This window comes from Fringilla coelebs (assembly GCF_963513975.1).
Source record: "Fringilla coelebs genome assembly, chromosome: Z".
In the NCBI taxonomy this organism is placed as follows: domain Eukaryota; kingdom Metazoa; phylum Chordata; class Aves; order Passeriformes; family Fringillidae; genus Fringilla; species Fringilla coelebs.
Window position 1 is genome coordinate 21,553,289 of NC_140031.1, and position 23,837 is coordinate 21,577,125.

Sequence of the window (23,837 nt, forward strand, 5' to 3'; positions counted from 1 at the left end):
AACTATTTAGTAAATGTGCTTTTCTGTTTCTCTCCACATAAAGGGTTCTTCCTTTGCTCTCAAAGTATATATCATGATGGGACAAGTTTTGAATTTATTTCTAATCTCCACACCAGAATTTTTCATGTATCTCTTATTTTCCCAAATGTACTGTTTATGGCCATTTTGCAAATATTGCTCTAATGAGATCAATTAAGAATTACATGTATTGTGAACTTTATAACTGAAAGTAGAATACATCTATACCTTCTATTTAATATCCATGGGTGGTTCAAGTACAACTCTCCTGTTCTGCTATGTGAATTTTCGGTGGCAAGATGTCAGACAATGGCTGGTAGAGTGGAGTTGATAATCACCAAGTTAAAAGCCCAAGCTGTCTGTTGAGTTTCATGTATCAAGTGTGTTTCATATACTGGAACCGCTTGCAGGACTTTGGTTTGGTTCTACTTACTTTATACATATTTTATCCATAACCAAATAATATGTATTAGTTTGTTAGGTGCACTGTACAAAAAGAAGAATTTTATGTTTTCAGGGATGAGTAAAGCTGTTGAAGGTATACCAGGAATATAAGTTTCTTTGACCAGAAATTAAAGAAATGATGTAAGTAATGAGCATGGATAATTCTTATGTTCTGGAAAGGGACAAATTATGACTACTTGATAAAGATTATATATCAGGACTTCATTGTCTGTAGCAGCATTTCAATACCACTACTTGATATTACAAGTAAAAATAGCTCCACTAATAGCAGGATCATTTGCATTCTCTTAAATTCAAATCAGGCAAAGTCATCAGATTAAAGTTCAGAAAAAGAAGAAAGATATTTAAAAGACTGTCCAAAGTTGTGCAATCTCTAGGGAGTGCTTCTCTTACCCTTGTTTCAATTGCAAAATTTAACAAGTATGAGTGCACATTGCTTTGTGGGAGAACAATGAATTTTAAGTGCTAAGGAAAAATACAGTGCATAACCCACAGTGAAATACAGGTTTGTTTCGGGCAGTCTTAACAGATATAGAGAGATATAGTTAAAGAGAGAGTGAATATAAATAAGGAAAATTAATAAATTAGGTTTTGTTAAGGATTCTTACTGGATCAGTGAAGTGGGGATATGGAATTTCTCTGAGTTTTTGGAAGCATGGCTATTCTATAATTCATACTGCCTAGTATGAGTGGAAATATTTGTGTGAAGGCCAATCATACTTCACTTTTGATGAGAAAATTTTTTAAAATGTCCATCTGTGGATTCTCTGGTGCTTACGATTTGATCAATTTCTTTCTCCACAAATCAATTTTAATAAAATGCTCCTTAAACTTGAGACAACAACAATAAACTGGGTCTTCTACAGTAAGTGCAAACCATTAATGCTTGGGGAGTTCATGACTGAGAAACTCTTGTAAGCCTGAAAATGGTTCAGACTCCTTGCATTGTGGAGATATATGATGGAGTTGCATAGAAAGCATATTGAGGAAGACCCTTTTATCCCCTGTATTCCAGTGGCTTCTCTTCCATGCAATTTTTGGAGGTATGGGTACTTGAAATACCTGTTCAGTTCCTGAAGTCTAACAGTTATTGTCATTGCAGTGTGAAAACATATCTACAGCTACACCTCATCACAAATTATGGATGGGTCTTTCTGAATGTGTGGGTAATTGTAGGAGGAAATAGCCTTAATTTAATACAAGTTACACCTCCAATACTATTAATGAAACTTATTATCATCTTTACTTACACAGCACCATTTATCTACAATGACTAAAGGTGTAAAGTTCTGGAATGTAAAGCAGTAATGGGAATGTAAAGCAGTAATGGGAATGTAAAGCACTAATGGTGTTTTACATAGATCAATAAGCTTTTGATTCCTAATTTGAAAGATTTGCACTAATTTTTGTGATCAGCTTTGACCAACTGGAATCTTTGAAGTGGTGGATACTTTTGCTGCAATTTATTCTTGGTGAAGAAACTTACTGGATCTGAAAATCAGATCTGAAGCTGGTCATAGTGAGTAGAGAATTTTTCTGATATCTACAATGACATTGTGCTTAGAGTGGAAGCCTTGAATGGCTCCTGAATGCCCTGGAACAAAATACCAAGCGAGAGGTACTGAAAGGTTTTTCATGTAAGTCCCTAAAGGTTTTGCCTGTGTGAAGATGAAGATGGTGGGACTTTCCACTGGATGACTGTGGTGAAATAGCTAATCTAATAATACAATCAATTTCTCCAAGGAAACTTATTATAGTGGAGATAACTATTGTCACAAACACACTGTCCCATATGGTCCTAGTGGCTCCACTGCAGTATAACAAGATTTGGAACTTCATTTTATGGTAAGGAAAATAATGAAAATGCTTCAGGTTTAATTGGCTTGTCCCATGAAATTTGGTCCAGATGGCAGAAGCACCACCTGGCTTTGTTTGAGGTAGTCCTGGGAAGCAAACAAAACCTTCTGCACAGTTTGTGCTGGCTTGCTGCTTAGCTCCATTTTCAGATGAGGATGAGCAGTTCTTTCAGGTGTGCTCACTGCCAGACTCATCAGGGCTTTCTGATTAAACTCCATGCTGGCATAGTCACTCAAGAGTGGTACTTCCGTGGAAATGGTGTCTTCTTCACTTGTAACTGCTTCTGCAGGGATTTCTTCATGCCTTGGACTCATGTTTATGTTATTGCTAGGTTTTTCTGACTGGCAGGTGTCATGCTTGTCTTCCCCACCATCTGTGGAGAGGTCTAGCGTCAGAGGAACCTTTGATTCATGCTCTATGATGAAAAGGCTGGTGGTATCATTGTCTGACAGGGCCTGAAGCAGTGACCTTGAAACATGTTTCCAATTAGTCTGTGAGAGAAAGCAAGAAAAAAGAATAATATGCCAATTAATCCTTTTTAGCTCATCTTTGGTTTTAGAAATATGACTGAAAATACCTAATTTAAAGGACCATCTTCTCTGGTCCCATAGTATTTAATCAGTTTTTCTTGCTTTTATGTTTACTTGAGACCAAAACCAGTGATGATAAAATGTAAGCCTTATGATGTGCTGTTCTGAGAACACAGCTTTCAAAAAATTTAGCAAATATATTACTATAAAAAGGTAGTAACTTTAACAGCAGCCAGACAAAATTAAGCTGTGAGCTGCTATGAACAGTTTGTTATTAAACTTCATGCCATGTTGTGATCTGAGTATGCCTGAGGTAACAAGTTTTTTGCAAATTCTGGATGGTTAAATGGAGAACAGTTGGTAAAACCAAGCTTCCTTATTTTCCTCCTAGATTATTCTGTGTTTGCCATAATGGTTTTTAAATTATGGGCAGGCTGGTATAGTTGTTAGACATTTTTCTTTCCCCCCCACCATGCGTCCCTGTCCCCACCTGCTCTAAACTTGTTTACATTGGGCTTTTTTTGCAAGAAATAAGTAAGTGTGCATTATTTTTTATTTTCTTTCTTCTTACAAGTTGTGATCTGACTGAGAAATGAGAATGTTGTTCTTTGAAGTCTCAGGAATACCAAATAAAATATTTCTTTTTCTCTTGTAATGGGATAAGTAGACATCACTGCATGGTTAACTTCTGCTTGTTTTGAATAAAGATCTGTATGATATATACTGTCATTATCTTTTTTTTTTTTTATGAAAAGCAGCCCAAATTCCAAAGCTACCAAATCTGAAATAGATTTTATGTCTACCTGGGCTTTAGTAAAGCAAGTGATACCATTTCCCACTGAATTTGCCTGGATAAATGGGCTGCTCCAGATGCAGTTACACTGACTTAGGCAGTTACACTGTTCACTGAATGAAAAACCGCCTGGATGGCCAGGCCAAAGAGCGGTGGTGAGTGGAGTTACATCCAGCTGCTGTTCAGTCACCAGTGCTGTCCCCAGGGCTCAGTACTGGGCCAGTCCTGTTTAATATCTTCACCAATGATCTCACGGGTGCACCCTCGGTCAGTCTGCAGGTGACACCAGGCTGGGTGGGAGTGCTGATCTGCTGGGGGGCAGGAAGGCTCTGCAGAGGGATCTGGGCAGGCTGGATCATGGCTGAGGCCACTGGTGTGAGGTTCAACAAGGCCCAGTGCTGGGTCCTGCCCTTGGGTCACAACAACCCCAGGCAGCTCCACAGGCTGGGGCAGAGTGGCTGGAAAGGACCTGGGGGTGCTGGTGACAGCAGCTGAGCATGAGCCAGGCTGTGCCCAGGTGGGCAAGAAGGGCAATGGCATCCTGGCCTGGATCAGCAATGGTGTGGCCAGCAGGAGCAGGGCAGGGATTGTCCCCCTGTGCTGGGCACTGCTGAGGCCACACCTGGAATCCTGTCCAGTGCTGGTCTCTCAGTTTAGGAAGGACTTTGAGGTGCTGGAGTGTGTCCAGAGAAGGGCAACAGAGCTGGGGCAGGGTCTGGAGCACAAGTCCTGTGGGGAGCAGCTGAGAGAGCTGGAGGTGTTTAGCCTGGAGAAAAGGAGGCTCAGGGATGGCCTTATCACTCCCTACAACTGCCTGAAAGGAGTAGCCAGGTGGGGGTTGGTCTCTTTGCCTAGGTAAAAAGTGACAGGATGAGAGGAAATGGCCTCAAGTTGCACCAGAAATGGTTTAGATTGGATATTAGGAAGAATTCATTCTCTAAAATGGTGGTCAGGCTGTCCAGGGATGTGGTGGATTCACCATCCCTGAAAGTGTTTGAAAAAAGTCTACATGTGTCACCTGGAGGCATGGATCAGTGATGAGCACAATGGTGCTGGTTAATAGTTAGACTTGATGATCATGGAGGTCTTTTCTAAACAACATGCAATGCTAGGATTCTGTCTGAAAGAGGCAGCAGGCAAAGAAGAAGAAGCATCTTCAAAGAATCTTGGCTATATACGAAGGACAGGAGACTTGTTTGAGTGACTAAGAATTTAGTTCCCCATAGTTCATTTTCCTGGTCTCTCTAATGAGAGTGTCTTCAGTCCCTTCTGCTGCTCTGTACCATGGGATGTATGATTGATATTTTGTTATGTAATCCCCTGGATTACTGAACAACAAGTCATCTTCCTGTCTTTTTTGGGTTATTTTTGTCAAGAGTTGTTAAGTTGCTCAACTAAACTGATGTGGTTCAGTCTTGGAACAACTAGAAATCAAATGAATGTACAGAATATAGCAAGATTTGCTCCCTGCCCCTGTTTTGCCATACCTATTTGGGGAATACTTTTCTCCACAGTTCATTAATTGTTCAGAATACCAAATTAATTCTAGACAATATATCTGATAAACTGTCTATTGCACTGTCTCCTGACATAGTGCTTTTTCTGCTTTCTTCCAAACCATTATCTAGTATCTGGTATTTCTGTGTCTGGCATGTTATCAACATTACAATATTCTCTACCAGGCATGGTTAATGCAGACTTCCTTTTCTTTGACAGTTGCTTTGCCTCTGCGGGAAAAGTTAAAGGCATTTTAAATTCATATATTTTGCTTTTATGCATTTTATGTCAAAATGGCACTGTGGTTCATAAAACCTACTTGTCCTTTCTGCAGCATGCAGTCTCAGTGTTTCACTTGCAATTCTTCATTGCAAAATGGCTACCTGATGACTAGCTCTGAACTCATCACTTCTTTATCTACATTTAGGTGGAAGAAAGGATGAAAGCAAGTGAGGAAGTCCTGATCTGGAATATGAAAATCCATAATTGCTGTGTTGCAGGAAGCAATGTTGATGTTCAGCAAAACTTCTGATTATCAGCTGACTGTCAGGGTCTTCTGAAATACTGTTTCTGATTACTTCACACTGTATCCCAGTTCTGGACAGTAGATACCTACCTAGCTAATGCCTGAAATTTGATGAGATAGAAATCTGCTTGTTAAAGCTCATGAGAGGAGTTACTAGGTTGTCAAGTGCCAAATTAAGTTCAAGTCTTCCAGAAAAAGAGATTTATAAAGGAAAGCAGTACTAATTCCTGCTACAAAAACACAGTCATAGGTGGTCTGAGACTTAATAGAAACTTAGGTCTTCTAAAAGGAGGGCTTTTAGTATCAGATGTCACCAAAACTGCAGCAGAAATCATGTTAAAAGTGGGAAGACAAGAAGGCGAAGATACAAGTAACTCCACTAATAGACAAAAGTGGATAATGTGGTCTCCAGCAGCTGATTCTAATAGTTGTATTTTTTCCTAACAGCTGATTTTCCTGCTTATTTAGTGGTGAAATTCAGGTAACCAAAATATATGGGAGAGCTGTGAGCAAGATGTGAGCATGCTGCTGAACCTTGGCGCCTGTTGACTGGTAGGTGCTCCCCAGACAGCTACCAGCTGCCAGTCAGAGCCCCTGGATTGCTTTGGAGGCAAGCTGAGGAGCAGACTTCAGAAAACACCATGTTACATGGCTTCTGTCATAAGACTTCTCTGGAATTAGGCCACAATTCGCTGCTTTGTATTTTGAACAACTTGTACTTAATAATCAGTTCGAGTTGGTGAAAACTGACTGATTAATGGTTAGACTTGATGGCACTTTATTTTATGGGAAGGAAAATAATGAAGATGCTTCAGGTTTAATTGGCTTGTCCAATGAAATTTGGTCCAGATGGCCAAAAAAAACCCCGAATTTCTCTCTTTAGACTCCATCTACCTCTATTCAGCTTTGATTTGTTCTTTTAAGGATCATGTCTTTAAAAATGCTTTACAATGTACTCAAAAAAAGTCTGAGACCTTTATTAAATTTGAAAGTGTATACAGCCTATGCCTAAATAGAAACTATCCCCCATCCTATATTTTGAATATTACTCTGGCTTCCAAGCAATTGATAATAGGCATTTTCTTGAGTAAAGTGTGAAATGACAGATAACTAGCACTATAGATTAATCAAAGACCTCCCCTGTGTATTTTTTTCACGCTGTCAGAAGAGTACTTACCATATCTTGGAGTGCAGTGCTGTTTCCTGGAGTGGGTACACTATGCCAATATGATATTTTCAGCCTGAAAAGAAGTATTTTACATTTAACATCAGGTTAGATGACTGACACTTCTTATGCATTTAAATTAATTACTGTCCATACATAACATATTAACATTTTTGTAACCATAAAAAAAAGTGTTCTACAGAGACATTTAAGCATAATGCGAATTAAAAGCTGAAGACCAAACTAGGTAGTCTACACTGAAATACTGAGTTAATTATGATTAGCCTCCCTGTTTAATGGCAGCATTGTCTCTTTCTGTACTTTAAATCTATACATCTAATATTTATATGCATCTAATTTGTTATCATTTCCCCAAATCCTCCATCTTCCTTGGGGGCTTTGGGACCTACAGTACAAAGTTTATTTTAGTAAGTATTTGCTCCTGGGCTTTGATTTAGAAGTTTCCTTTTCCCTGAAAATGAAGAGCAAGATACTGTTGATTCAGCCACTCTGCAATGGCGCTGGTAGTCTGGAAGAAGCTCTAAGGAGACAACACAACTCCTGCTCTTTCCTGATTGTTTTGAGTTTGGCTCATTCTGGGAGCTATTACAGACAGTATCTCACCTCCACAAAAAAAGCTTCAACAAAGCTGTAAGAGAGACTGAGACTTTAAGTAGTCCATCACTCTGCCTTAGTGTTGGCTTCAGTATTTTTCAGTTTTGAAATTAAAGCTAAACTTCATTAGCTTTAGGGTACTCTGCCTCTGCTTTAGCTGCGGTTGGAGGTGAAAACTGTGGCTGTAAAGTTACTGAATCTCCTGTTGATCCTGTTAAGATGAGTGTTTGGCTGACTGGCAACTCCTTTCTTACAAATCCCAGTCATGAGGGCATCACTGGGACCCTTTATCTCAATTGACAGTGTCCAATATTACTACAAATGTACAAATTCAAGCACAATTTTGTAGTGCTACACCAGGCTCCTGGGTGCTGCCTGGTTGTTTTGTGTTTTGTTTTAATTTTTTCCCCTTTCCTCTTTCCTATTGGGCCCAGACAATTAAGTGTGGTCTTATGTTGAGCACAATGAAGTTTGCTCTAGGTCAAAACTAAGTAGGTCTCAGAAGTTCCTGTCAAAACTGTTGTGTCAGACACAGTGCAACTTAAAATACAATGAAAATGCAGAGCCTGTTTGCCAGTGGCAAGGACAAGAGTTTAAATCTAAAGCAGGCCATGTCATGCTGTGTGGCTCTCAAGCCACAAGTTGTGCTATCTGTCCTTTCTGAAAGCAGTTGTGCTTTCAGCTTCTGAGGCTGGTGCTTTGTGAAGAGGAGAAAAAGGGAAGGTAGTGTTCTAGTACACTGAATAGTAGCATGTGGTTGTATGCAATTAGGTTTGTCAGAAAATTATTATTAGAACCCATTACTATGCAAACCTTTTAGTCATAGTGTATGCCCCTGGTATCGTACTTTATTATGTGGGGGTGAATACTTTATTATTGCAGAAAACAATTTTTCATAAAATAAGAGGATCATTGCCAGATCTTATAGTCACCCTTGTTATTCTCTCTTGTTCCTACTCATTTATTCCTCCTTGTCATTATGTGCTTATATCCAAATGTGTTGCAAGAAATATCTTAGATAAAAAATATCAATTGCATGCTTTATCTGTATATCTGTAGCATATGTCCCATATGTCCTGGCTCTTTCTAAGAGTGTTTGTGACAGGAGGTAGTCAGATAAAGGAATCAAAAGCTAAAGAGTACAGGCTTTTTACAGACTTGTTTTACCATTTTAATCAGCTTATAGTGGCTTGTAATTTCTCTCACTGTGAGATTACTGTGGTGGCTTTTGTGTTGTGTGTTTTTTGAGCTGTGTTGCTTTTAATGACAAAAAAGGCCCAGTGTTGTGCAACTCAGAGCTAAGCAAAATAAGAGTGCTGCTAACAGCTCCAGCCAATATTCTGTTCTTACCTTTTAATCACCAGAGAACAAGTGAGAGGTACAAAAACCAGAATGAGTATCATGCTGAAAAAAAGACCAATCACAAAACCTTCAAGTTCTCCTTTATCTGATGGGAAACAGAAAGCTTGAATCAGATTTATGGCATTAGGTACAGAAAGACCTTATTAACTTCATGAGAAAGATATTTCAAACAGAAGTCAAAGCCAACTTTACACATGTTCTCGAATTTAAGTAAAATCTAGTTAAAACTAAAGCTGGTATTCTCAGGGGAGTGTGGGCTTTTCAGGTTTGTATTTTTAAGATATGATTGGTATCCTAGAATCACAGAATGGTTGGGATTGGAAGGGATCTCTGAAGCTCATCTATTCCAATCCCCTGCTAAAGCAGGTTCACCTAAAGTGGGTGAGACAGGATTGCATCCAGGCAGGTTTTGAGTATCTCTAGGGAAGAAGACTCCCCAGCCTCTCTGGGCAATCTGCTCCTGTACTTTATCACCTTCACAGTAAAGAAGTTCTTAATCATCTTCAGGTGGAAATTCCTGCATTTCAGTTTATGCTCATCAACTCTTGTTGTGTCACTGGGCACCACAGAAAAGAGTCTGGCCCCATTTTCCTGACATTTGCCCTTAGACTTTTTGTATATATTGATAAGGTCCCCTCTCTGTTGCCTCTTCTCCATGGTAAAAAGGCCCAGATCTTCCAGCCTTTCCTCACTAGTAAGGCATTCCAGTGTCCTAAACAATTTTGCAACCTTTTGCTGGACCTGCTTCAGGGTCTCCATGTCTCTGTTGTCCTGAGGAGCCCAGAACTGGACACAGCACTCCAGCTGAGGCCTCAGCAGGGCTGAATAGAGGGGCAGGATCACCTCCCTCCAGCTGCTGGCAATGCTCTCCCTCATGCCCCCAGGGTACCATTGGCCTCCTTGGCCACCAGGACACGCTGCTGGCTCATGGACAGCTTCTTGTCCACCAGGACCCCAGGTCCCTCTCCACAGAGCTGCTCCCCAGTGGGTCAGCCCCAGCCCGTGCTGGTGCCTGGGGTTGTTCCTCCCCAGGTGCAGGACCCTACACTTGCCCTTGCTGAATTTCAGATGGTTCTTTGTCCATCTCTCCAACCTGTCAAGTGCTTTTTTCCTCCCCATGCTGTTATGTGAGCTATAACTTTAACAGGTCAGGACCCTCATGCACATCTGACTTAATAAGAAAGTGAAAAAAATTGAGTGAAATTGAGTGAAAGTGGCTTTTTATCGATTTCAGGATTTACTAGTAGTGTTTGGGGTTTTTTTTGGTGGTTGGTTTTGGTTTTTGCTTTCTGGGGGTTTTGTTTGTTTGTTTTTTTGTGGGTTTTTTATTTGGTTGGGTTTTATTTTGTTTCAGGATTGTTTTGAGAGGTCATGCCTGGTCCTGATAGCAATAACACAGCTTTTGTATTTAGATGGTGTCCATGCATTAACTTCAAAGATCATTAAGACCACTTTATATGTAATCAGTCTCTTATTGCCTCTTAATACTTGCTTGAGATATTTTCTATCAAGATCCCACCTACCTAAAGAGAAAATGTTTGAGAGGTTAATGAAGGTTGATAAAATGCTCAGGCTAACACAGGAACCAAAACTGACTATATGTTAAGAGTGAGTCAGTGTAGAGTTCTTCGTTATAGATTTTTGATGTCTCCTTCGTTATAGGAGACATCAAAAGTTTAAAAATAGTGCCCGTAGAGTGTGGTCAGTTCATGATTGTGTTACTGATATTGACAACCCATATTTGCAAAAAAAAAAAACCACTTACTTTTTCTTTTACTACCCATCCCCCAACAATAGTCTTCTTTTTTTTTTCTTTTTTTTTTTTTTTTTTTTTTTTTTTTTAACCAAACAGCTACCTAAAGTTCAAAACTAATTTGGAAACCTGCAAATTGCTTTGCTGCTGAAATTTGCTTTTTATAGCAAAGAAACCTGAGGTACTTCTAATGGATTAAATAACCTGTGAAATGTTTGGGAACAGCAAAAATAGTAAATGTGATGTTTAAATTCAGTGTAATTACTTGATTTTTTTAAATGTTGTGTTAATTTCACTCTGCCTTTTTGCTATTTTACTGAAAAATTGGATAATTTCCAAATATATACTTGGAAGGATGAGTGAAAAAGAGCCTTGAAGAAAAGCTCCAGGGAGACACTTTAATATTTTGTGCTGACAGGAGAAAGTTTTCAGCTGGGGGAGGAGGGGTGCAAATCCTGTTGATTTCAAGGAAGATTTTAATTTTTTTTTTTTTTTTAATCTCTGCTTTACTTTTTTGGCTATTTAGTTGTATGGTTTTGTACCTCCTTCACTTAAAACAAAAAAGCTGCTGTGGGGAGAAACCATTTGCATACTTCTGTTTCTGAATATCACAGGTTCCTGATACCATCTTAGCATGTTCTTTTATTTTTCTATTTAGAAATCTTCATTAAGGGAAGCTGTGGTCAAACAAAAAAAGTCTGTTGCAGCGTTAGTTTTAGTTTATCTGATGAGGTGTTAAAAATGTTTGAAAGACTAAGTTTAGCCAACCTTATATGCTTTTAAGTTTTTTAGACTTTTTAAATGTAACTGTATTGGTCTTAGCCTATCCAGGCACTTCTGAGAAAAGCAAACTTTTGTCAGTGACCTAAAGGACCTGTTACTTAGAATGTAGTTAATTTATCAGAAAGCAAAAGATACTCTGGTTAGTGTTCACCCACACTAGGAGCAATTGAAAGGTACTTAATGTTTTATCTTTGCAGTTAATGGCTCAGGAAGCCAATTTTACATGACTGCTCAATATTTTGCCAAAAGTAGATGATTGAACATTACTAGTCACAGGCAGAAATTTCATCTGATGACATCAGGAGAGTAATTGTCAGTAAATAAAGATATGTGCACAAAAAGGTCAGAAAATGTTTCAGAGATGAAGAACTCTAGCTAAGTTCCCTGCATACTGGGTAATGAAATACAGGTAATATACAGGTAATTAAATACTTTGTTCTGTGACACAAAGTTTACATCTTGCAGAGGAACAATTTTTTTGTGTTTGCTCTCAGTAATTGAGGATTGACTAATAAACTTTGTGAGTGAACATTGAAAGAACATAAAGCAAAGATTCATGCTGGGTAATGCAAATGCATAAAGGTTCCACAGTACCGTATTTTGGAGTGCTGAAAGGTTGTGAAAGAGTCAGAGGTCCTTCTCCAGCCTTAGTGAATCCTGAAATCTGCACACGATAGGTGGTCTTTTCCTTCAGTCCAGTTAGATGGTAACTTGTGATAGAAGCGTTGAGAGTAACAGCTGAAACACCAGAGGTTTTAGGAGGAGATGATTAGATAAACTCTTATGGCTGAGCATGTATCAGTGCAGCTGACTGGGCAAACGGCAAAATTTCAGTGCCCTGATCCTCATCTGGAGGAAACCAGACTGTGCAGATGTTCTTTGGATGGGCACAAGATTTCCCCAAAATATTTATGTACATTTTAAATCCAGATGTTAAAAGCATGAGCTTTTAACATACCAAGGCTGTGTTGGGTTTGTATGGCCAAGTTTTGGTAGCAGGGGTGCTGCAGCTGTGGCTTCTCTGAGAAGCTGCCAGAAGCTTCCCATGTCCAACAGAGCAAATCCCAGCTGGCCCCAGGACAGATGTGCCCCTGGCCAAGGCTGAGCCAATTAGAAATGGCTCTGTGATTACAGATTTAAGAAGGAAAAAAAAGTCACTCTGCAAATGTAATTGCAGCCAGAGAAGAGCAGGGTGACGATATGTGAGAGGAACAGCCCTGCAGATACCAAGATTGGTGAAGGAGGGACAGGAGGTGCTCCAGGCACCAGAGCTGAGGTTCCCCTGCAGCCCCTGGTGAGACCATGGTGAGACAGCTGTGGCCCTGTAGCCCATGAAAGTCCTGAGGGATGCAGAGATCCACCTGCAGCCCCTGGAGGAGACCCAGGCCAGAGCAGGTGGATGCCTGAGAGGAGGCTGTGAACCTGTGGGAGGCCTGGGCTGGAGCAGGGTCCTGACAGGGACCTCCAGACCCATGGAGAGAGGAGCCCACAGTGGAGCAGGCTTCCTGGTAGGACTTGTGACCCTGTGGGAGATCCACGCTGGAGCAGGCTGTGCCTGAAGGACTTCATCCTGTAGGAAGAGTAAACACTGTGGATGCTGGAGCAGTTAGTGAAGAATTGTAGCCCATGAGATGGACTCATGCTGGAGAAGTTCATGGGAGAACTGTCTCTCATGGGAGGCAAACCATGCCAGAGCAGAAGGACTCTTCTCCCTAGCAATGGCAGAAATAATCTGTGATAAACTAAATGTAGCTCTGTCTATGTGTCCCTGTGCTGCTGGTGGGGAAGAACTAGAGCCTGGGAAGGAGGAGGAGAAAGGTATTTTAAAGGTTTGTTTTACTTGTCATTATCGTCCTCTGAATTTCATCAGCAATAAATTCCATTAATTTCCCCAAGTCAAGTCTGTTTTGCTTGTGTTGTAAAGTGTGATCTCTCCTAGTCCTTATCTCAACCCATGAATGTTTTCTACATTTTCTTTCCCCTGTCAACTTGCAGAGGGGATAGAGTGCCTCTGGCATCCAGTGGCTCTGGTATCCAGCCAGGGTCAAACCATCACAGGTGATGAATACAGAAGGCTGCTTATACTTCAAGAGTGGGAAATACATCTAACATGCTGAACAGTTCTTCTTACGTCAACTGTGAGAGTTAACATTAGGACTAGCCCTTATCATATACTTTACTCTCACTCCAGTTGTCAGTAGTTGTTTAGCTAGATTTATGCTCATCATTCAGTACAGAAACAGGGCTGTGCTTTCTATTTTACCTGCTTTGTGGGGCTTTCAACTCAGCCTGTCCTTTCTGATGGTGCAGTGACTTTTCCCTTGGCCAGAATAATGTACAAACTGCCATGTTGTAAGGATGCCTTTGGGACAGAAATTACTCCTCAAGTTTGCCACTGTGGATTTAAAATCTTCACCGAAGGGGATGTGATGCTGCAGCTTTCCTTCCCCCAAATTCTCCAGTAAAATTATACTTCCTGCCTGGAAAAAATGGCAATTGGGTGCCATATCACTGCTGTCTTGACTTGTTAAGGTAGAGGAAAAAAAAGTAAATTAAGTTCAGCCCTGGATGTTCCCATTCCGCCTCCTCTTGTGATTTCAGATAGGTATTTGAAGTGGAATAGAATCTCCAGAAGACCTTTTATGATTCTCGAAAGGCATAGGTCAACATGTATTATAGAGCTCTATCTCTCTTTGACAGCTCTTACTTGATCTTTGTCTCCCCGGCATGTCTTCAATTTTATTTGAAAGCCAGTACATACAAAGTTAATGTATTATTACTTATGGCAAAAAGACTTTCTACTCTAGACCAGAAAGAAAATATTTATCAAAAGAATATGGGGATTTTTTAAAATTGAAAACTCAAGTGGTTTGAATTCACAGCTACTAATTTATTCCTATGTGTAGAAGTTTCATAATTTGTAGTTCATTAAGGTTGGAAAAGACCTCTAAGGTTAACCAAACATAGACATAAAAACTACCAATTTAATAAAATATTTCCTAAATTAAATTTATAATGGTCTATTTGGAAACAGGTAACATAACATTAATTTGTGACTGAAATAGTGAAAGTGTAGGTCTTCCTTTAAGTGCTCCTAGAGAATTCTGCTGTAGTCTTAGAAATGTAATGTTAAAGGAAATAGCAATATTTAATTTGAGATAAAAACTAGAAAATTCTAAGTGTTCATGGGAGCATCTAGAGCATTAAGAGTCTAACCAGGAGCTGACCTTTGAGAGCAGAGCACTCAATTTGCACAGAAATCATAAATAACTCAGGAGACTTAATGGTCTGAATGAAGCTTTTCTTTCATGACCTTGAGTTGCTGCTTTGTTCTGGCAGTGGTGACTTACCTGGAGACTTTTTCCTTGATGAATCTGTGTAACTGATCCTGTATCCCTGGAGAAAGCCCAAACGGTCTTCTGCAGCTATTTCAGTCCACTTCACAAGTGCAGAATGCTTTGTGATATTCAGAATTGTCACATTAGCAGGACCAGTCCTAGGAACTTGAAAAAACCAGATATTTGAGTTCTGCCTGTGCAATGGACATACAAGACTGAGTCCTAGCTGTTTCCAAGAGAGTTCTTGTCACATTCTAGATGCTATAAATGCAATGTAAAGGGTGCAAGTAAAAGGCAAAGTCACATAGAGTAAAAAGCCCCTCACCTTAACCAAGACCAAAGTAGGTAGAAATTGTGACTGTCTCATAATGAATATTTTACTCCAATAGCAATAGCCATACTCATTTCACCTTGCAATACGAGACACTATGAAATTGGGATTGGAAAATCTGATTTAAATTGAATTTGAGCCACATGGGTCACAGACCATCTTTCTATTATTTTTGGTAATGTCACACATAATAAATATATTTCTGTGGACGTGTCAGTAAGGAACAGCATTCAGGTCGTTCACTGCCAGGACATGACTGCTAAGAATAGAGGCAAAGCTAACTGGAGAAAGCTGTTCAGTCACCTGGAAAAGAAATTTTGTGTAGTCTTCCTTTTACTGCTACAAATAAGAAATGAGGAGAAATATAGAGGGGTGGGGTTATACGAAGGGGAAGAATACCTCCTTCAACGAAGTAAAAGTGGGTCACTCCAAAAGTCTTTTCATGTCTTATGAAACTTTCACACTGACACACATCAGATGCATGTACTATTATTTTGTACAACTTATATGGCTGAAAATTGTCTGGAAAACAAATAAGGGTATGTCAAGGTCTACAGAAAAGTTGTAAATTGCAAAGAAGAAGAGGAAAGGCAACATCTTCAGAGATTTTCTGTATAGTCCTTGCTTTCTGAGACTCATAGCATAGCATAAGTGTATAGTGCTTTCCATTGAGTACAAAATACGTACATCCCTCTTCAGTCTCTAGATGCTTTATGTAAACTCTTTCAAAGCCAGAATGGGACAAAACATGAGTTTTATTTTAGAAGATGACAGCTGTGTTTATAGTCTCCCTATGGGAGGCTTTAGTTGCTGAAGGAGAAATTAGGAGCTAAAATGGCTGTAGTTATCTTATTTCAGGGCTAGATATTTCCCACTAGGCTGGAATATATAAACCCAAGCAAAAAACCTAGATGTAATGTGGCACTACAGATGTTGCAGAAGGATGAAGGTAAACAGTGCACTCTCTGGATGACTTTGTACAACTCTGAAGCTAAATGTTCTCAATTGTAAATAAAAACCAGTGCTGAATGGCCTTTGCAAGAGTTACCTGCGTGATTTTAATCAAAATCAAATTTAATCAATGTCTGTTCCATATAGAAATCCTGACTGAAGCCCATCATGTCTTGCATGGTAAGCAGAATACTGGAGTTGAGAACCTAGCCTTTCACAAGTATAGACACTGGTATAAAAATAGAAATTAATCTTAGGGACTCTGTAACAGAGCAATTTATATTGAAAGATAAGCTTACCTAGGTACAAGATGAAAGGTTTTTTTAAAGCCAGTAATATATAGCTCTTCCTGGAATGTGGGCAAGGAGAGATACTGTACAAGTAGCTTAGCTGCATTTCTTGCCCAACAGTATGCAGAAGAACCCTAATGAAAACTCTTCTTTTTATATGCCTTAATGTTGCTAAGCATTAACTGATGACTCAGTACTGGACAAATATTAAGAGCTTATCTGGATGGATCTTCAGTTTGCCCTTAAAAACAGAACAAAAATCCTGCTCTACCCAACCAAAAATAACCAATAAATGAAAGGGTGCTTCCACAGGAGGTGTGGTGGTTGCCGTTACCTAATGTGAAATTTCCAGTAGCTGTAGTTATTATTTTCATGTGCATATTCTCTTTACTTGTGCCCCAGTCAACCACAAAACATTTTGGTTTGTATTCTGGAGTCCATGTGACAACTGCATTTGTTCCCTGGCTTTTGACATGGATTTGACCAGGCAAGTCTGTGAACAAATACACAATTAAAGGTCAATAAGCAAGGAAAGCAGTTTTCTCCCCTATTGTTTTTTCTTTCTATCTCCGCTTTGCTCTGTTTTTTAAAGATTATTCATTAAGCAAATATAGCAACATAGCAAATGACTTACTTATAAGGTTTACAATAGTATTGCAATAGAAGAAACTTGGCATTTTTTCCTTTGCAGTGGTATCTGGGAATTACAGTGTGGATTGCTGTACAAGACTTTTCCTGATTTCTGATTGCTTGAAATTAAGTGGCTGTTCCAAGCCTCGGGAGAAAGATGTCAGGTGCTGCTAAATAACCTCCTGTGAGCTGCTAGCAGCTGCTACACGTGGAGTAACTCTGAGATAGTGCTTGCCTTAGCAGGGGGGGAGAAGAAGGGGCAAATGATAGATCATAGCTAGATCATTTCATATTTCATATATTTTGAATTTTCTAAAAGGATCTTGAAGATTTTGATGTTTTAAAAGACAAGCTACCAAACTAGGAAAGACCTGACTGACACTAAGGAGGGAAAAGGGCAACCTGCCATTTTGAGGTAAGAAGTAGACCTTGTAAGAGACATAAACATTCTCCATTTTATCTCCTGTCTGGAAATGAGTACAAGAAAGGCAAATTATTGTGAGGGAGCTGTGGTTGTCTGAGGGAGCTGGGGCTGTCTGAGACAGCTGGGATTGTTCATCCTGGAGAAAAGGAGGCTCAGGGGAGACCTTCTGACTCTCTACAACTGCCTGAAAGGAGGATCTAGCAGGTGGGCATCAGTCTCTTCTCACAAGCAATGAGCCATAGGACAAGAGACATAGTCTTAAGGTGTTCCAGGGGAGGTTTAGACTCAACATTAGAAGTAATTTCTTCACAGAAAGAGAGTTTGGGAATTGGAATGGGCTGTGCAGAGTGGTGGTAGAGTCACTGTTCCTGGAGATGCTAAAGGAAAGAGTAGATGATGTGTCACTTTAGTGCCATAGTCAAATGGACAGGGTAATGTTAGGCCATAAGTTGGATTCAATGATTCAGAGATGTTTTCCAAAATGATTGATTCTGTCATTCTGTAAAGAAACTTACTGTACTAGCTGACAAACAGTTGTGTATGCCGAGAAGGAATTTATCTTAAGAATGCACTTAATGCAAGTATCCTCTCAGTAATTAATGATAGATACAGAGAAGCTGCACTAAAGTACAATCAACAGAAACAGGCATCTGGAGAGAGTCGTGAAATACAGGCTCAGAGGTTCAGTAGACAACTAATTGTCAGTCAAAACGTGGCTTGAACTGGTAGGATATATTTTATCAGAAGAGATCTAAGGGACTGAAATGTAAGGGCAAAATCAAGCTGTTACCTCTTTGCAAGGAAAAAGAGAACAGCATGAGGGGAGTGTTAGAAAATTCTGGATAAGCAATCATTTGCAGCTATCAGAAGATCAAGGGTACTTGCACACTTCTTTATTAATGCTATAGCTGAATTTAAAAAAATCTTTGTAAGAAGGTTCTTCTTATATTGCAATAAATACACCTCAAGACTGTAACACATGAAACTCGTTTATATTATAAAGAAGACATTATACAATAAGTTTTATTCTTTAAATGAAAAGACTGTCTATTTAGGCCTCAGAAAAGCTTACATCTTCATTAGAATGTGACATGTACATCCTAATGTGACATGTACATCCTATCTATTCCTTTTTCTATGTGCCAGTTAGAATAATACTGAAATAAAGGACAGTAGCAGGTCTCTTAATAGTTATTTAGCTCCAGAACTTAGACTTGCACATAGTTCTGTGAACTTTTTTACACCACTGGCACCTACTTGATAGGGAGGACAGTCCATAAACCATTTTTCTAAGTAAAATCCACCATTTTCCTAAGTAGATCCAATACATGGTACTTCCTCTAGCTTGACCAAGAAAGAAGTGCTAAAATGAATATTAAATTGCTAGTCTGTTAACTTCTACTGAAGTATCTTAAGAAACAATCCTGACTCCTAGCATGTAAAAATATTAGCTTAGTATATATTCAAGCTAATGCTTTCACCCATCCCAAAGTCTGTGAAAAAGTAGCCTTAGAGATTGGTCATAAAACTTCCCCACCATTATGGTAAATAGGTGATAAGGTAAATACCTGTTACGGAGAATTCTGGGACAATGTAGATAGCTCGTGGAGATTCTCCTGCTTCATTATAGGCAGAAATATTGAGTCTATAGTAAGCCATGGAGAGATTAACAAGAATTGTTCTGTCTTTGAGAGAGATGTGATTTGGTGGTTGGCTGCAACTATTGGGTATTCTTTCCACATTAACATAATATCCAAGGACATTCTCGCTTTGTGCTACCTAGCAAGAGGAAAAACATTATTATTCTATAAATGCTGTTATGTCCCATGCAGAAAATCAAGAGGCATTTAATTTTCTAAACAAAATGTAGTCTTTAATGATGGGGATAAAATCACATTGTTTTAATTAGGTCATTAGGAATCAATAAAGCAAAGCATTTCCTTAAAATTAAGAGCATGCTTAAATTGAGAGGATTTAAGTACGCAATTAAGAATTTTCCTTAATTGAGATCTTAGTTATGTGTATGCAATTAGTAATAACAGCAGTGAAGCAGCTGCAACATTCTCTACATTTCAGTGGAACATATCCCTCATTTTCAGGAACTTGAAAGTTAATGAGAGGTGTTTAATTGAAATTTATGCCTCTGGATATCGTCATCTTCTAGGGCTGGATTAGGTATGTAGTATCTTTAAAGACAAGTGCTAGCAATTATGCTACAAATTTGGAACATGTTAAATATCCATTGGTAGCAATTCCTGGTGGTGGTTCAGTCATTATTTTACTGCACTAATCTTAATAAGAGATTGGAAAATGAGTGCACAGAAATGGAAATTAGTGCAATATAGACAGAAACTTGATGCATGAAGGCCTGTGAATACTTCAAGGATTATTTCTAAAATCAAGATTGTCTGTTATTTCTGGCACAAAATTAATAGTGTGTAGATACCATGAAGCTGCGAGGATGGGTTATCTTAATGAAATAATTGGATACTTTTGGAGTAACATAGACAGGAAGACATCTACTATTTTAAAAGGCAGATGCACATATCTTGTGAGGGATTTCAGATGAAGATGGAAGCTCTTAAAATAAAAACATGCTTTTTCCCTGGAAAAGAAAGGAAGTTTTAGTAATTTTTCAGGAATATAAATTAAAATAATTTTTCCCTGTTAGATTCTAGCTCCTAAACCATCAGCATACAGATGCAATGAATTCTGCAGCAAGTGTACAATATCCAATGCCTTTTGCCTATCAAGGGTAGACTCAATTCAATGAGAAAGTCTGTTTTTCCCTGCAATACAAGAAATAAATAGCATATACATAACAGAAAGTACCCAGACTCAAAGTGAACCTTACCTCCCACTTCAGAAGAACACTTCTTCTTCCTGGAGACACTTGTGTAGTTACATTATATGATATTCTTGGCTTATTCCTGAGTTCTGGTAAACATGGAAAAAGATGGACTCAAATGAACATGCACTCAAATGAATAATTCTGATGTTCATATTTTCAAGAGTATCTGAAAATTCTATTCCATATGACAAAGAATTTGGAAAAGCCTTTACATTCATACTTACTACCAGTAGGATGAAACTACATTTCACTTACTGTGAGGGACCAAAATCTCTTTGCCCCAAATGCAAACACAGTTGAGACCATCCTTGGGTATGCATCTGAGCTGAACCATGTATGAAGACATAGCATTTAAATTTGAAATGGTGACATTGAAAACGTTACTTCCTACAGGCACCTAAAAAAAAAAATCATTTATGTAACAACAATAAAATTATCTTATATTAATTGTTTTCTCAGCCCAAGACCAGTCTTCTGACTCAGCTGAAAGTAGAGTCAGTTCCTGTCATCAAATAGGAATAATTGCATATTTTAGTCAAGGTATTTTCATTCTTTCAAGGCAACACCCTCTTTTTCATGAACTTGTTCTGCTTACTCAAGTCAGTAAGTAACCTGGTCTAAATATTGCTTTTAAAATCAATTAGACATTACATATACTGAAAAATAAAAATTTACTTAACTCCAAGCCTTGTTAGCATGCCCAAGAGCAAGAAATCAAGGGAAAACTAAACATTAAAAAAAGCCCTAATTTTTAAAAGTGTCATTGTGTCTGAATAGATCCACATGGCTGTTGTCTTAAACAGCATGACTGGAGTGAATATGTGGCTGGCTGTATGCCTTGGCACTGCAGAAGAGATTTGCATCTGCAACTGATGATGGCACTGGAGCCCCAGTAACTGTTCAGGGAATTAAGTTTTTCTTGAAACAAAGACACCACCCATGTCTAAGGAAAAGCCTGAGCTGAAAAATGCAGAGAAAATAAGAGAAAAACAGTAGGAAACTGTTGTTATCACTTAAGCTTTTCCCTAAAACCCCCCCAAAACAACAAAGCCCCACTGTAAGGTGAGCAACTTTTCACTTTGAATTTCTGCAGTACTTTAGTTTTTAATAAGTTAATTAATTAACTTCTGTGGGAGTGTGCTCACCTCCCTCTCCTCCACTTCCCCTCCATCCTGACCTTTATTTCCTGTAATCCTGATTAAGTGATAACCACTATCAGCAGTCATATTAGATGTGTCTTGACCAGTATCTGACTCAAAGTTGATTCGGGCAGACAGATAACAACATAAAAGATAAGATAACAATATGAAAGACTGATTTTAACAGTTCATCCACCTACTCATAGTGCTGGTTAAGATTCAACTCAAGAGAGCTTTGGAAGAAACTAATATTTGGAGAGAGCATGCATATATATCTTTAAGTATCTCATCTTACCCTTTAAATAGTGGCTCCACAGCCTCTGGAGCTCTCCTGCACAGCAGTGGGCTCTACAATGGGATGTCTTGAGTAAGGACACTACTTCTGAAGATTACCCCTCAAGGATGAGAGAGTATTCATTTCATCAGATATTTGATAAGTGAATTGGAAATTAATACACAGAAAATTTTAAATCTCAGTTAAGTGATACAAAGGATTGATTGTGCACATACAATTCTTTGGACATAAACTGTTGACCAGATCTGGGACTAAGTCTGGATCCAGAAGCAACTAGACTTGCAGGGACTCTGAGAAGCATTTTAGAATGCAAGGGGGGCCTTTTTAAACTATCATTACCCAATTAAAATATCTTCCTCACAGTTCTGTCTGACTCTGTTCTCTGTGAAGTAATCAAGTGCTCCTTGCTATCTACTCCTGTTAAACCCCTATCAAACTTTGCTAGATTTCTGTTTTATATCAATAAACAACTTCTTTCTCATGAGTGAAGGGTATTGCTCTGTCCATGACAACTTCATATCATTTTTTGGTTGCAAAAGAATCCCACTACCCACAATATTACAGAAAGACTCCAAAAAAGAGGGAAGTGGAATGGATTTGAAACCCAAATGTTAAATTAGATTACACTTACATTTATCGTACTCTTGATAAACACTGGCTGTATACATCCTCTGTGCATTTATGGCTGTGGCATTCACATTCTCTGAAAAAATCCCTTTGCCCAGGATTTTCTCCTGGGAAGCTGAGAAGCCTCAGAGAAAAGGAAAACAATTCTTATCTCATTTGCTTCTCCTGGGTGGAATGTGTTTGGAGATTGTTTACCCACAGGTGATTGTTTCATTGGATTCTGGTATGAGTGTTTTCACTCTTTGGCCAATCAGTGCCAAGCTGTGTTGGGACTCTGGAAAGAGTCAGGAGTTTTTCATTATTGTCTTTTTAGCATTCAGTAAGTATCCTTTCTGTATTCTTTAGTGTAGTATAGTATTCTTTAATGTAATATAGTATTATAAAGTAATAAATTAGCCTTTGGAGAACATGGAGTCAGATGCATCATTCCTGCCTTAGTCAGGACATTCCCTGTAAATACAATATATGGCCATACTCATTTACTCATCTGCAAGCTTAGCCTATGTTTATATTATTAGGAAGAGATTACAGCCTAAATTCAGCATCAGCTGGGACCTGGGAGATCATGAATATTCATGACCTGTAGTCTTACTCATTTGTGTCGCCCAGTGTGGACGTCTGCACTAGTCTCCCACAGTACTCATGTGAATCTTCCATCTCTCCTGTCTCCAAAACCTGCAGGGCATGCATTCATACTGCTCTTAACCTTTTGTTCTTCCACATGCCACATGCCAGACTGTCTGCACGTGGTTGTCTACCTATTGTGCTTCTGGGTGGGCTATGCTTGGGTAACTGGCTGCCCTAGGATGGTCTAGGACTCGTATGAAAGTGAACGAGGAGACCTTTCCAAGACCTGAGTGTTCTTTGTACTGAGATGAAGCGTTTCTTACATGGGCTTCTCAAAGTACCTCTTCTGAAGTGGCTAAAAAAACCATCAGTCAGCTACAAGAGAAATGGGAACAGTCTTCTGAGACAAAAGGAAGAACAAGGGAGATTTTTGTATTAAAAAGGAAGCAAAGAGGCTCCTGGGTGAGCAGAATTTCCCAAAAAGTGGGGACTGTTGCTATTTAAACAGTTTTCTTCTTTTCCTTGATAAATGCATATTTAAAACCTGATTAACACATATAAAAATAACAGAGCTTGAAAAACAGACAATTTCAGGGACTTAGTCAGACATATGCATACACGCCTGCCTGCTGGAGAAGCCTTTGCTTGATATGCTGGATGGGAAGGGGCAGGATAAGCACCCATTGCTGCCACATGCAGACATTATTGAAATTATGACTCGTTTTCCATCTCCTGGATATTCCCTTTAGTTTTGTACTGCCCTGTTGGTGTGCCTTATTGCATGTCCTAAAATGCAACTGGAACTGATCTTGTATCCCACAACATCCTTCCCTCCAAATTGGATAGTGATGGATTTGATGGGTAAACTGTGATGTGGATTGGGAAGTGGTTGGATGGTCGCATCCAGAGGGTAGTGGACAGTGGCTCAGAATCCCAGTGGACATCACTGACAAGATGTGTCTATCAGGGGTCCGTAGTGGGTGCAACCAATGTTATTAAATATCTTCAGTAATGACTTGTTTGCAGATGA

General features: G+C 39.1%; 1 protein-coding gene across 1 annotated transcript in view; it reads right to left on the bottom strand.

Annotated features, from left to right (window-relative positions):
• Positions 1-2,357: 2,357 nt before the first annotated feature.
• Positions 2,358-23,837, bottom strand: part of LOC311164993 (interleukin-6 receptor subunit beta-like) — a gene marked incomplete at both ends in the record, with an annotated part of 32,602 nt that continues 11,122 nt past the window's right edge. Inside the window, 10 exons of the mRNA XM_084224700.1 lie at positions 2,358-2,831; positions 6,864-6,927; positions 8,817-8,913; positions 11,959-12,102; positions 14,715-14,867; positions 15,433-15,555; positions 16,609-16,767; positions 18,897-19,107; positions 20,183-20,265; positions 20,435-20,576. Of these exons, the coding sequence (XP_084080826.1) occupies positions 2,358-2,831; positions 6,864-6,927; positions 8,817-8,913; positions 11,959-12,102; positions 14,715-14,867; positions 15,433-15,555; positions 16,609-16,767; positions 18,897-19,107; positions 20,183-20,265; positions 20,435-20,576 (1,650 nt within the window). The remainder of the gene's footprint in view (positions 2,832-6,863; positions 6,928-8,816; positions 8,914-11,958; positions 12,103-14,714; positions 14,868-15,432; positions 15,556-16,608; positions 16,768-18,896; positions 19,108-20,182; positions 20,266-20,434; positions 20,577-23,837) is intronic.